At 45.5% G+C, this 15,272-nt stretch overlaps 1 protein-coding gene across 1 annotated transcript in view; it reads right to left on the bottom strand.

The window, feature by feature from the left end:
* The window catches only part of LOC306965843 (solute carrier family 23 member 2), a gene marked incomplete at its 3' end in the record, with an annotated part of 109,363 nt that overhangs the window by 22,734 nt on the left and 71,357 nt on the right, over positions 1 to 15,272 (bottom strand). Inside the window, exons 8-9 of the mRNA XM_079560411.1 lie at positions 8,075 to 8,328; positions 1,835 to 1,999 (exon numbers count right to left, since the gene is read on the bottom strand). Coding sequence (XP_079416537.1) covers positions 1,835 to 1,999; positions 8,075 to 8,328 — 419 coding nt within the window. The remainder of the gene's footprint in view (positions 1 to 1,834; positions 2,000 to 8,074; positions 8,329 to 15,272) is intronic.

Below are 15,272 nucleotides of genomic sequence, written 5' to 3'. Positions count from 1 at the left end.
TCAAACGCGCTCCGCGGGAGACACGGGTTCCACTTTCCGAGCGGAGGAAACGAGGCTCATCCAGAGGCCAGCAGCAGGTGCACAGGAGTCTGGGCCAAACGCGTCAAAATGAGGGACGGCGGCTCCCGGTCAGAGGAAATGTTCCGTGGGACTCGGAGGAGACCACTGCGGAGAGGACCAGGCTCAGCTCTGTCAGAATCAAGAGAGCAGAACCGCCCAGACTGAGATGTTTTCACCGCTCGTCTCAATCATTAGTTCTCTCACTGCGTTCCAAATTAGTTTGCAAATTGTATTTAAGTGTCATAAAGACTTTATTTTTTTGTTGTTGATGAAACTCATGGATGGTTTTGTGTCTCAGGTTCTTTGAATCACTGACATCAATCTCAGACGCCTGTGATGATTAGTTGTCAGGTTAAGTCCAGTGCGTCCAACATGAAATAGTTGAATGCCTTAGTCTAGGCATGAACACCTTCAATATTTCATGAAAGATTAAGTATAATCATCGTAGTGATAAGAGATTTGTGGATGATTCAAAGCACACTCTGGTTTGTGCAGATAAAGGCACATTATGGACGGTTTCTGCCAGACAAACACATCAGATTAAGAGAACAGCTGCAACAAAGCAGCAGACAGGTATTTGAAGCTGCTGGTGCCTCTGGAGTCTCCCGAATATCACGGTGTAGGACCCCCCAGAGGCTGCAGTTGTGCATAAACCTTCTATCCGGGCCTCCCCTAAACTGTTCATTGAAGCTGATGAACAGAAACGGCTGCAGTGGCTCAGAAATACATGAGGACTCATTTTCAAGCAGTCTTGTTCACTGATGAGGCCGTGTAACCCTGGATGGTCAGATGGATAGAGTAGTGGATGGTTGGTGAATGGCCACCATGTCCCAACAAGGCTGTGACGTCAGTAAAGAGGTGGCGGAATCATGGTGAGAGAGCTGGTCGGCCCCTTTAGGCCCTTTTAGCCTCCCTGAAGGTGTGAAAATGACCTCTGAAAAATATGTGGAGTTTCTGACTGACCACTGTCTTCTATGCTACAAAAAGAAGAGCCGTGGTTTCCCAAACAAAATCATCTTCATCATGACAACGCACCATGTCCTGCTTTAAAGAATACCTCTGCATCACTGGCTGCTAAGAGCATAAAAGGAGAGAAACTCATGATGTGGACCCCCTCCTCCCCTGACCTCAACCCTATTGAGAACCTTTGGAGCTTCAAGCAAAACATCTATGTGGGTGGGAGGCAGTTTTCATCCAAACAGCTGCTCTGGGAGGCTATTCTGACATCCTGCAAACAAATCCAAGCAGAAACTCTCCAAAAACTCACAAGTTTAATGGATGTAAGAATTTTGAAGCTGCTCAAAGACGAAGTCCTATGTTCAACTGGAACTTGACCTCCTATGGCTGCAAATTCAACAAATGACCATTTTCAGTTCTGTACAACCTATAAAATGTACTGAAACGCTGCTGTATCATATTCTTATCATAAATGGTTCTTTTAGATCTTTTTACTATATGCTTCCCCATTTTTATGTGCAATTGCTTTCTATTCCCCCCATCTTTAACTATGTTCTCTATTTTTACAAAACAATTTCCCCATTCGATCCCCCATTTCTTGACACTGGAGATAAACTGAATATTGTAAGTTTGCATTATCTTCCAAACAGCCTTTTATGACGGTTTCTGAGCCATCTCCTCCATATATCTCGGCTAATACATTCCTCGCTGACACAAAAGGAGCAGAGCCTGGGACGTTTGCAGCAGGTGCGCCGGCTCCAGTTTCCCGGGGAACATAAAAAGAGCTGGACGTCGGTGTCGCGCGGCTCTTTCGTACCTGGAGGTTGGATATTCCCACGGCGGCGATCATCCCGAACATTACGAGGAACATTCCGCCGATCACGGGGTCCGGGATGGTGATAAAAACCGCACCGAACTTTCCGAAAATTCCCAGTACGATCATGAGGAGTCCGGTCGTCTGCAGGACCAGGCGGCTGCCGACCTGAACAGGACAGAAAACAGGGTGAATAGGCGCCCGACGGGACCGGGCCGCAGGACTTGAGGAGGGGTCAGGGTCTGACAGCGCCAGACACGGGACCAGGGTTTACTCGGGCAAGTCAAATGTAAGGCTGTTTCAACTAGAGATATGGGTTTTCTCTGGCCAATGCCCATTTTGGGGAATTTTGATAATTATAAAATGTTCCCATGTTGGTGCTTTTTAAAGGAATAGACCACCGTTTTTACATACTAAGATATGTTCTTACCTAACCTTAGACGAGTTAATATATCCCCGTCTGGTCTTTGTCCGTGCGCTCTGTCACGCAAACGGAGCACATACGCAGCCTCTCCCACATGTCACATAGCTCCAAAAAAGCTCACGATAGAAGCTGCCAAGCTCGTCCACGTGTTCCCTATTTAAATAAAGTTACGTGAAGCGTTTTCATGCGAAGTATATTTACACAGAAATGTAACATGTCGATTTTATAAGCAGATAAAAAGGGGCACTATATTGTGAGGCGTAATGATACGAGGAGCAAAACGTCCGCGCAGTAACTCCTAAAGACTTCCCCCGCTCACTTCCGTCAATAGAAGCTGCGCGGACGTTGTGCTCCTCGTATCATTACGCCTCACAATATAGTACCCCTTTTTATCTGCTTATAAAATCCACATGTTACATTTCTGTGTAAATATACTTCGCATGTAAAAACCTTCACGTAACTTTATTTAAATAGGGAACACGTGGAAGAGCTTGGTAGCTTCTATCGTGAGCTTTTTTGGAGCTATATGACATGTGGGAGAGGCTGCGTATGTGCTCCGTTTGCGTGACAGAACGCACGGACAAAGACCAGACGGGTATATATTAACTCGGCTAAGGTTAGGTAAGAACATATCTTAGTATACAAAAACGGTGGCCTATTCCTTTAAGACACATAGGGCTGATTTATTAAGGGCCTCCATAGGTTCTTCAGAGGGAGCTCATTTGAAAGACAAAAATCAGCAAATTCCAAAACTTAAAACGTCACTATTAGCCCACAATAATTATCACGATGTTTGCCAATTGTTCGAAAATGTCACTGAAACTGAAGAAATTACGTTAGAAATTATGTTTACAGCATCTTGAGTGAGACCTACAGTGGGAACCAGATGTTTACATACACTTCATAAGACACATTTGCATTTTTTTCTCACTGTCTGACATGAAACCAACTTATACTTTTATTTACTTTAGATCAATTAGAATTAAAAATAAATAAATAAATGTGCTATATGTCAGAAGAATGAGAGATCGAATTTTTTAGAAATGTTTTTACTAGTTTCTACGAAGTCAGAAGTTTACATACACTAGATTACTATACATTTAAACAGTTTGTTAAAGCCCAAATGATGATGTCATGACCTTGGAAGCACAAGTCTGGCTCATCTTTGGGTGTAATTTCAAGACGCCTAAAGGTCCAGGTTCACTGGTTAAAACAATGATGTAAATGTCCAGTCATCACACAGATCAGAAAGACGGCCGGTTCTGTGTCGCAGAGATGAACGGGCTGTGCCTTAAATGTGAAGATCCACCCAAGAACAAAAGACCTGGTGAAGATGCTGAACCTGGTAAGAGTTTGTCATTATCCAGAGTGAATCAAGTCCATGGGCTGAGAGGGAACTCTGCCAGGAAGAAGCTCTAACACTAAAAGAGAAAAAAGCCTGAGAACACCATCCCAACTGTGAAATACAGGGGGGCAGCATCATGCTGTGGGGTTGTTTTGCTGCGGGAGGGACTGGTGCACTTCACTAAACATCCCGAAGAAAGAACTCTATGTGGAAATATTGGAGCAACATCTCAAGAGCAGGAAGTTAAAGCCTGGGTGCAGATGGGTCTTCCAAATGGACAATGACCCAAAAGAAAAAAGGAAAACAAAGTCAATGTTTTGAAGTGTACGTCAAGTCCTGATCTCAATCCAGTTGAAAATGTATGGGCAGAGCTGAAAAGGCATAGGCACCAAGGCGGCCTACAAATGTGGCTTAGTTACACCAGTTCTGTTTGGGGAATGGACCAAAACTCCTGCGACTATTGTGAGAAGCTTGTGGAAGGAAATCCAAAACATTAATTTCTCCATTGGTGGAAAATACAATTATATTCTAATCAAATACATAAAGTGATGGAACAGCTCTTTCGACCTGAGCCAGGGCTAAACCATAGTTTGTAATGACGTTTTCAAAAGCTGCATTTCAACCAAAGAAGGGAATAAGTGAGGGCTCAGCTGTAAATCAGTATTTACAGGAGGACTTTAGAACTGGTGTGAAGGATTGGATGAAAAGGCCAAAACGGTGACCTGCACAGTCCAATGAAATACCTTTATCTCATCTCAAACGTTCACCAGATCCTCCAAACTAAGTTCCCTGATCTTTTACCCCCAAAATGAAGAATTTCGGGAGTGTGTTCCTCCAAACGGGGATCATAAGCACTGGAATGGAGAAATGCATCATGACAAGACCCCATACAAGACCCATACACTAAACCATGTCTAAAGAGGGGAAAAACATGATTATTAGGGATCCGCTGGGGCTTGTAGATCACCGGCGCTGCTTTGAGCGCCGTGTATTCGCCACGGGACAATAAAGCACGAGGTAATGCTCTGACAGCTCGGGGGAAAGGGCCAATAGTCCATGCTTTACGGCTGGATGAGGCAGTCCGGGGGTCTGTGGAAGAGCTCATACGGTGTCGCTTTACAAACCAAACTGGATAACATCTCTGTGAACGTGTAAGGAGTCTGTCGTAAACCTGGACCGAGACTTTGGATAGACGATGTTTGCAGACCCGTGACCCAGTTTAGAGGGACTGATGGTGGAGATGCGACGTTCATGACCAACCGGCTCTTTTAGGGGTTTAACGGTTTGATCTGGATCTCAGAAGTCGCCCGAAAGAACACAAGAATCAGCAACAACAGACCAGGCCACACATCTTTTTTATATAAAGCACTTGCTGAATGTTGCAGTGTTGTTTTGAAAAGCAAAACACAATGTTTAGATGCATTAACCTTCTAAAAGCTCGATAATCTACTTGATAAACTCTCTGAAAAGGCACCGTTATTTCTTTTGACTACTATTGAGTTACAAAACTATCTTTTCTCTAACTAAGGAATATAACATGATTCACACAGAATATGTGAAAATATTAGTCATTACATTTCAAGTAGCTCGATTCCTTTGGGACGTCCCCCACTCATCTGCACAATAACTGGGACAGGTCCAACTGTCTTCCTCTACCACTGTCCGCGGTGTTTGCTGCACACCGGGGCGGGGGCAGCAGGATGCCCTCCCGCACTGAAACGTGGCTTCAGGTGCGAAATTAATGCATATAATTCTCTCATCTCATGGACAGAGAGGCGGGATTTCGCAAGTCACTGCCCTCTTCCAGAACATTAAAGATGAAAGATGGCACACACAGCGACAATTTCCTTCTGTTCTTTTGTCTGTTTTAAATCATTTGGAAAAAATAAAATCCCTAAAACCAGAGTAGGGAACAGCGTTGGAAGCGTTCCTCGTGAGAAAGGACGTTTTTGAATAGGCTTCCTGCCGCTTGTTCCTGCATCATATCCAGCGTTTCTCTAATCGGTTGATCCCGTCTGTCAAACACTGAGATCACACTCGCTCCCAGTCTCTATGTCTACTAAAGCGTGCAGTTTGGCAGACCAGACAAGGAGGGCTGTGGTTGTGTGCGCAAACATCCTGAGGGGGGCGGCTCTAAACACGGCCACACTCCCGAGGAGGAGTCGCTGTGCGGGCATCGCTGAACACGCAAGTTTTAAGAATTCCCAATCCACGCACACCTCCTCCAGCTGTTCTGGGGGACCCTGAGGCGACACCAGGCCAGCTCGGAGACATAGTCCTACCAGCGTGTCCTGGGCCTTCCACGAGGCCTCCTCCCACTAGGACAGGGGTGGGCAAGTTTGCATCACGGAGGGCCGATTTTCATCATTGCCAAAACATCAAGGGCCGAACCTCAACATTGTAGCCCAAAGTTAAGAACCATTTTCTGCAAATGCCAATGTTTTACATCAGTGGTTCTAAAGTGGTCCGGCTCCGAGACCCGCCATTACCTTAATAACAAGCTGCGACTCAAATAAAACAATCATTTGTCATATATTGAATAGAATATTGTATTTACCACTCATGTTTTTATTGAACAAGCCGTAGATTTGCTTTTAAGACTGAAATTATGATCAAAACAACCCAATAATACTACTTTTAACAGACTCCAGTGTTTTTCTGTGTAGTTTCAGATGGAAAATATTGAAAAAAAAGTTCCGTATAGGCTCGCGACCCACTTTTGAGTCCCGACCCACCAGTTGAGAATCACTGTTTTACATTATAGATGACCAAGTGGGATGTTCTGCAAAGGCATTTAAAAAAATACACTATTTCTCGCATTTTTAGTGTACTTTAACAGGTATTTGAGCCCTTATTTGCATAATAATATTTCTCAAAATCATATTTGGGGCCAGAGGTTCTGTGCTGGAGGGCCGGATATGGTCCCCGGGCCTAACGTTGCCTACCCCTGCACTAGGACATGCCTGGAACACCTCCCGCTCCCACCTCAGCTGGTTCCTTTTGACGTGCAGCGACTCGACTCTGAGCTCCTCCCAGGTAATCAAATTCATAAACTTTTAAGTTCTTTATAAAAAAAAGTTATACAAAGTCTTGAAATATTTGACTGAAGAGAAAAGTCCTGTATTTCCAGTGGCTGATGGACCTTCAAAGGCAAGTAGAACAGTGTGGGCATCTGCAGCTCACAGACCAGTGTTGCCTATACTGTGTATGTGCATGAACAGTTTATATTCATGTTCGCTCAGCAGTCCCGACATTACTGCATCTAATTAGGAGCATGTTTGTATCGCCAGTTTTATAGCAGTTTAGAGATTCCTCCACTTCCCCTCCTCTCTACGAAAACCCTTCTGCTTTCGAGGAACGGAAAAACAAACCCGACATTTGGGAGCGGGGTTTGGCACCTGCCGGACCACACGGGGCCCTTTACTCACGCTGGCCCTCAAAAGCAGCAACATTTGTTTTTAATATTATCGCAGCGGAGTCAGTTAATCAGCAGGATGTGGTGAAAACATGAGCTCCTCACACAAACATCCGTGAGTCACAGCGGCGTCCAGGGCCGCTCAGACGAGGAGCCTGACGAAGAGCCTGACGAAGATCACAAACATGTCTGCTCTCTCGTTGATCTTTAAAGAATTACGAACTGCCTGTTAGAGCCGCTGATGAACTGAAACCCCTCCGCAGAAAGACCTCACACCATCTTAAAAGAGAAAATGTGTTTTTCTCCGACTCCGGTCCGTTCCCACCGAGCTCCCGTTGTTTTGTGTTTATGATTTGACGGTTTGCTTGATTTCTTCTGACAACTTTCTCTAATCTGTTAAACATGTGCCGCCGGGATGAAAGAACCAAGCGCTGGGATTCATTACAACAAATAGAAATGTCACATAGGAGGAGTTGTGCAGATCAGAGCCTTTGAATAATAATGTCTTTGCTGGGGGGAGGGGAACGGGGGCGTGGCCTATTTTGAATTTCACAAAGATACCAAGAACATCAAAATCTGAACTCATCTGAACCGAGCAGACACGTGTTCAAGTGTAAAAGTTACACAATGTCGCTACTGTATGAAATCCATGCACGGTTTACCCCTCTGGCTTCACAGTTTACCCCTCTGGCCTCACGGTTTACCCCTCTGGCTTCACGGTTTAACCCTCTGGCTTCACGGTTTAACCCTCTGGCCTCACGGTTTAACCCTCTGGCTTCACGGTTTACCCCTCTGGCCTCACGGTTTACCCCTCTGGCCTCACGGTTTACCCCTCTGGCCTCACGGTTTACCCCTCTGGCCTCACGGTTTACCCCTCTGGCTTCACGGTTTACCCCTCTGGCTTCACGGTTTACCCCTCTGGCTTCACGGTTTACCCCTCTGGCTTCACGGTTTACCCCTCTGGCTTCACGGTTTACCCCTCTGGCTTCACGGTTTACCCCTCTGGCTTCACGGTTTACCCCTCTGGCTTCACGGTTTACCCACGCCCGTTCGCGTTACCTTGGTGATGCCCAGGGCGGCGATGTTCTGGCTGTAGGAGGTGGTGCCGTTGCCCGTGCCCCACAGCGCGGCCAGGATGCAGCCGATGCCCTCCACGGCGATGCCCCGGTTGATGGCGTGGGTCGGCGGAGGGGGGGCGCCGGAGAGCCGCGCGCAGGCGTAGTAATCCCCGATGGACTCCATGGTGGAGGCCAGGACGCCCGCCATCATGCCCAGGACAGACGACAAGCTGACGGTCGGCACGCCCCACTGACCTGAGGAAACACGGCTCTTTACTCCATCTGTGGACACGGGCGGTACTGCACCTCTGATGCAGCTCAAACAATCTGACTTAAACTTTACCGGAAAATATCATTGGAATCATCACCCATTTTTATGTTCGTAAAATGTTATTCTGTAATTCAGTTCTGACAAAAGAGAAACATGAGGCTCAAGGGAAGGAAACGTCAGGACCAGGGGCCAAATCTGGGCCTCCAGCAGTGACCCTCTGGCCCCCCAAGAGATACTCTGACTTAGACACCGAATACCTAAAAAGTTAGATCATATACACAGTATATGAATGGCTTACACTTACACATTGCACTTTGAAAGGCTGAGTTGACAAGTGTCTCATAGCGCTACACTGCTGTCATTCAGAGCTGCTTCATTATAGATATTTCAGAATAAAAATGTAAATGTGGCCACACCGCCTTTGCTCTGCCCGATCCCGTCAGACCCTGGAAGCTCAGCAGGGAAGGGCCTGGCAGGACTTGGATGGGAGACCTTTGGGAAACACCAGGAAGCCTAGCGAATGTAGTGCGTGAGTGGTGGTGGTCAGAGGGGCCGATGGAGCAGACTGGTTGCCTCACTTCCGTCAGTCTATCTCAGGGCAGCTGTGGCTACAATAGTAGCTTGCCACCACCGAGTATGGAGTGAATGAATAGTGCAACGTAAAGCGTCTTTGAGTGTCCAGAAAAGCGCTATATAAAACCAATGCATTGTGATTATTATTCTTAATAAACTAATCCTCTATTAGTGATCTCCGTCTCATCTGCCCCCTGCTGGCCAGCCCTCACACCTGCCCAGACAAACCGAGCCGCGCGGCCTGATGACGTCATCACATAGAGCTGTTTGACCAAAGCATTTGCCAGTAGCTCGTGGAATGTGAAGGAAACAAAAGCAACAATCATCCCAACGTGTTCTAGACTTTTCTGCACCGCCGGCGCCGAGACAAAGGATGTAGAGGCTCAACAAACACACGACAGCCTCAGATGAACATGGCCTTTAAGTCTGAGCTGGTTTTTATCACTCACAGACGCAGCACAGTTTGTGAATCTGCCTCTGCACAGTTGTACAAACCTGCTGCAGAACAGAGGAATGTGAGTAAATGAAAAGCGTCTGCGTTGGCGCGGCTCCTGCCCCCTGCTGGGCCCCGAGCGCCGTCTCCTGGTGAATAATAACGACTTCACGGCTAACGAGCCAAAACAAATAAACTTTTATGTCTCACTGGGAACATCCCAAAGGTTCGGATCACAACAACCTCAGCCACTCACAGGCCGGCTCTGCATTTCCACTGGTGGACTTTATTCACAGCCAGAGGAACGTCCAGGATAATGGGAGACCCGGAGGGAAACCAGGTGCGGTGGCACAGGGGTTAGTGCTCGTGCTTCACAGACAGAAGGTCCCAGGTTTGATTTCTGGGCCTGATTTATTTAACCTCAGAACATTTCACAAACAGTCACTGTGGGTCCCAACAGTTTGTAAGAGAAGAGGCTCAAAGATCAACAAGATCATCATTTTAAAGAGGGGGTATTATGCTTTTTTCAGCCACATAGCACCAGTCTATAGCACACTACAATGATGACGAAACCTTCTGTTGGTCTGTCAATGCAGTAAATTCGAATAACTGCCTTATATAAAATTGCTCTTTCAAAATGGCGGTAGCAAATGACTTGAAATAGGCCTCTGTCTCTTTAAGAACCTCTGACCCTTTCCGACACGCCCCCTCCACACGCTGTCTGTGGCATCACAACAACACTGCGCTCGTTTTCTCCTCAGTATTGAAACTACGATCGGTGCATTTTAATTTTTATTGTTGGAAAGGAGCTACTGTTTATCACTTTGTGAACAATGGCCACACAGGATATTATTTGGAGACGAACCTTCCACACCGGACGCTTGGAAGGGGCTCTTGCCTGAAAAATAACTGCTGTTTGGAGGCTATCTCTTTGTAACTGCCATGCCCTATGGATCTCTAACTATACCCCCATGGACGACACCAGGATCTGCAGGAGCCCATACGATTCAAAAGACGGACATTATCTGTGCAGGTGGACAATGGTTTTTCGAGGTTACCCCGTTAGCTTGTTATAATCGACTACAGCTCATTGTTGATGAAAAGTCTGTAATAAACCACAAATGTGTAAAGCCAGGCTCATTGTGTGATCATCGGAAAGGCTGCTTCGAGTAGTTGCTGCTTTATTGACGTTATTTGTGCATAATATGCTGCCTGTTTTCAATGAATGTTGTGAAGGTGAAGGATGTTAGCTTGTCGCGGCTAATAGTGCCTTAGCTCCGGGAGAAAACCACTCGGCTACGACTCACTGTAGATGAAATGTGAGCAATAAACTACACAATCAACAAGCCAGGCTCCGTGTGTCATCATCATAAAGGCTGCTTCAAGCAGTTGCCTGTTTTAGTGACGTTTTCAATGCATAATATGCTGCTTGTATTCAGTGAATTTTCCCGTTAGCTTATCGCGGCTAGCTTGTTAGCTCCGGGAGAAAACCACTCGGCTACGACTCACTGTAGATGAAATGTGAGCAATAAACTACGAAATCAACAAGCCCGGCTCAGTGTGTGATCATCATACAGGCTGCTTCAAGCAGTTGCCTGTTTTAGTGACGTTTTCAATGCATAATATGCTGCTTGTATTCAGTGAATTTTCCCGTTAGCTTGTCGCGGCTAGCTTGTTAGCTCCGGGAGAAAGCCACTCGGCTATGACCCATTGTAGATGAAATGTGAGCAATAAACTTTCAAATCAACCAGCCTGGCTCCGTGTGTGATCATTGTTAAACGGTTCTTTATGTGTGTGGTGGTTTTATTGACTTTATGTGTGCATATTTCTCGTTTTCACGTGATGACTCGAGGTTTAGCTTAGCATTAACTTTCTCCGGAGGCTTTGTGCATCATCAAGGCCCAGCGCAGAACCAGACACTGAAATAAGTGTTCTTGTCACCGGTTTTAATCCTGGGTGTTTAGGTAACAGAAACACTGATGTGTGTCTTTGTAAAAGTCTGCTGTAACTCCGGTTCACAACACATGAAGCTAATCCTCCATGATGACTCTGTTTACATCTTAGGGCTAGACACTGCGGGGAGGGGGTTCTGCTGAGGAGCAGTGGTTGGTTACTTGGCTGGTGACGAAAGGTCGGAGGCGTATCCTGGAGGTCGAGGGCGTTTCCTGAAGGAATCAGGCGTTTTATCCCTAAAATGGCCGCCATCAGAGTTTCTACAGATTACTCGAAAATACGTGAATGTGCTAAGGCAACACTTCAGGCATGGTTTTAATGAGGGAATGACTTAATAACATGATGTAAAGCTTGAAAAAGTCGATTTTGCATAATACCCCCCCTTTAAACATTTTATTAAAACCCAATGATCGGCAAAAACAATGTCCATAAACAGGGCACTGCAACAGATCTATCATTTTATAAAACCGAGTTGGAGACCTGGATGCATCAGCTGTTGCCGACCATTCACCAAAACATCCGCCGAAAATTGCAGAAGTAAACGCTAACAGCGATCGCTCGTATGCTCTCATTAGCCACTTCTGCCAAACTCAAACGGATCCAAGCAATCAGATGTGTTCATGTGCGGTGCAGAGCTTTAAACGACCAAACCCACATCCACAGTCGGTGAGCTTTGCATAACGACCAGCCTGGGAATCCCCATGCTGCTGTGTGAGCTCGAAGGGCCGACCGAGGGCATAAAGCCTGACCCGACCCGAGCCCAAGGGCATAAAGCCCGACCCGACCCAGCCTGAGCAACTTTAATTGTCGGTCCGAACCCGAAACAAACCCAACGTTAATAATAATTTCTTTTAAGCTCGGATAGTACGTTTTTCAGACACACGTGCACGGAGCAGTAGTGCACATACCTGGGTAGGGCAGAGATTTAGGCGGCGCAGGGCAGGTCATGTGCGCGAGCCACAGCTCAATCTCTGTCTCCTCTTTTGCGTCTCTCTCTCCTCGTCCTCCGCCTCGTTCATAAACAATACGCAGCATTTACAAAAGCTACTTTTTACGCAGAAACAGGAAACAAGCTGGTTATTTATCCACTGTCAATGAAACACTGTCCTGAGAGAGAGAGTGAAGAGTGATGTTCTCTGTGTGGCGCCCGTATCACAGCCTGACCATGCTGGAGTGATGGGGTGTCTGTGTGGTGTGTGGGAGAAGCAGAAATGTGTTCACAAACTTTTAAAATAGTTTTATTCCCAAACTTTCTAACAAACGCGAGACGCTTCGTGATCTGAGGCTCCTCTCTGTTCCCGGGGCTGAGATGTGTCTGCCTTGATTAGAGGCCTAACACCGGTGCGGAAAACGGAGACAACATGGATATTTTTGCGGCACCGCTCGCGGCAGTAAAATACTTCGCTGAAGGACAAGGACTCGCACATGGCATCAAAGTCCTGGAGAGAAACACAAGGACATAATAAACCAGCGAGAGGTGTGGCTAAACATGAAGTCAATCTTCAAAATGTTTGCAATACTGTGACTGATACATTTTATAATAGTTTAAACTCAAATAGCTCGTTTTATTTCGGTCATTCCTTGTTTGTTTTGGCTGCGGAAAAAGGGGCGTGGCAGTTCGGCAGAAACACGTCCTGTGGAGAATGACATGTCAGAGCCCAGACGAACTTTGTTCTCGTTCTTTTTGCCTCAAGAACAAGAACAAAGTTCTCACGTCTTGTGGAGTATGAAGAGGCCTTAAAGCTATAGCCAAGGCCAATTTATGCAGGGGCTCAAAGCCCGGGGGCCCAGCAGGTTTGAAGGGCCCATGAGTTCCCTCTCTCTTTGCAGACTCCCCCACATGTAAGGCTTCATCAGATTACTTTTTACCTGAGACTAAACCAGGACTAAACCAGGACTAAACCAGGACTAAACCAGGACACTGGGGGAAAAAAAATATGTACCTATTGGTCTGTTAAAATGCATGAAAATTTAAACAAAATCTCTGTGGGAGGACCCCCAGACCCCCCTTTTAAATGTGTCCCCCCACCAGTCTGGCTGTAGCAAAGGTTCTTCCACAAGAGCCACAGAGCTCAAATCGGGGTCATTATATTAAACTGTTTTGTTAGTCCAATGTTTAAGAAGCTACTTCTGCATGTTTAAAGGGGCTAGATGCAAGTTGGCCATTTTATGCTCACTACTGCCAACTCAGGCCATATGACCAATGACACCTTTCTGAGTGACAGTGCAGGATTTTAGAGGCAGTTGTGGTGAACAGGTCTGGGTTCATTCTACACATTAGGACATGGCTGGAACATGTAGGGGGAGGAAAAAACTTAATTTTAAAAATTTTAAACTCCCTATAGTCCCTTTAAAGGAGCTATCCTTGATTTTTTAATTTTCTGCGTTGGAATAAAATTTGTTTTGTCCTTTAGTATATGGTAAAAGCAGACATTTATCAAAAAAACAACAACACTGGTTTTAAAGCCTTTTAAACAGTCATAAAATGTCAGTTTTTCTCCCTGAAAGTTGTGAAACCTCGTTTAAACTCAGTCCCTGTGACGAATGTTGATGTTGTAAATGCATTAGGAAAGTTTGACATGAGTTTGGACCAGAAAATAGCAATGACATTTGAGTGACCCTGTTTCTTTGTACCATCAAAAAAAAATCATTCATTTATTCTTCATTGTAGAGAGAAAGAAATCCAACAGACAGACATACAGTATAAGTACAGATGTTGTTAAGGCGCTATATAAATAAATAAATAAATATTGATTGATTGAGTGTATGGGGGGCCCTGAAAAAACTTTAGCCCCGGAGCCCATTTTATTTTACTTAAATCCAGCCTTGGCTAAAGCTGCATTAACCTACTTGTTCATGTCTCTAAACTTTAAATTGCTTTTTATGTGATTTATCCTTCAAACTCCACTCTGTCTGTATCTGCTCACGCTGCAAACACAAATGCTCCTCTGGCTCCGAAAACAACTGTCCTTAAAAAAAATGGTGTTTGTTTTCGCCAAAGAAAGGGTAAAGTGGACCTGTCTCGTTAGTATTTGTGCATTTGATCATATTCTTCATGTAAAGTAATTCATAATAATGTGTTTGTGAAACCCGCTTTCCGTAGAAACACGTCGATTTCTCTGTAAACAATTCACGAAAGGCTGAAACACTTTGGAATATTTTACTCATATTCCTTTGACATTTACGCTAATGACCTTCACCAAACAAATCTTTTAAAGTTTTACGGCATCGGTCCCGCAATCACGGCGTGGAATTTCCTGTTCCGTGTCCTGCCTTTACCTCAGTCCCCCTAGAGGCCACAGCTTTATCACAGTACGTTTGATTGTACCACTTTAACAACATGCTTTATTCACGGTCGTATAGTTGGCTCTTTGTAATGCGTTTTCTCGTTTCGGTCGCTCGTTACCGCCTGGTTTTGGAGCCACACCAGGGAACCATATGGTGAACACGCAGCTAAAAACAGCTCGCTCGCTCCACTTGGAAAGCTTTTATCGACACGTGTTTGTCAGACGTTTCAGCCTGTGGCGAAGTGGTTAGTCTGAATCTCTGCCTCGCTCTTTACTCATTTACCACATGAGGTACAATTGTCTCAAGTAAAGCGCTTTGTGACTATGTCTGTGAAAGGAGCTATATACCGTAAATGCTCTAATATAGGCCGGGGCCTTTATTTACTCAAGGACATGTAGGACCAGGCCTTTATTGGAACCAGGCCACAATTAGAGACAGGCCTTTATTTCTATTTGAGCAAAACGGACGACCAGGAAAATGAAGTAAAACGAGATTTGTGTCCATTTGAACCTAAAATATTAGGTTCATTTATTAATGAACATTTCAAACCCTCTCCCAGCGGCTGGAACATTGACGCCTTTTATTTTGTCGGGACAACAGGAAGTGTTTCGTTGCTGTTAGCGGAGCTTTGACATCAATGTCACTGCAGGTTTCTGTTTCGTTTTTACCGCGGACCGGATT

Source organism: Gobius niger, assembly GCF_951799975.1.
Source record: "Gobius niger genome assembly, chromosome: 7".
NCBI classification, from domain to species: domain Eukaryota; kingdom Metazoa; phylum Chordata; class Actinopteri; order Gobiiformes; family Gobiidae; genus Gobius; species Gobius niger.
The sequence above is the reverse complement of the archived record's forward strand: the minus strand, read 5'-3'. Positions and strand labels throughout refer to the sequence as shown.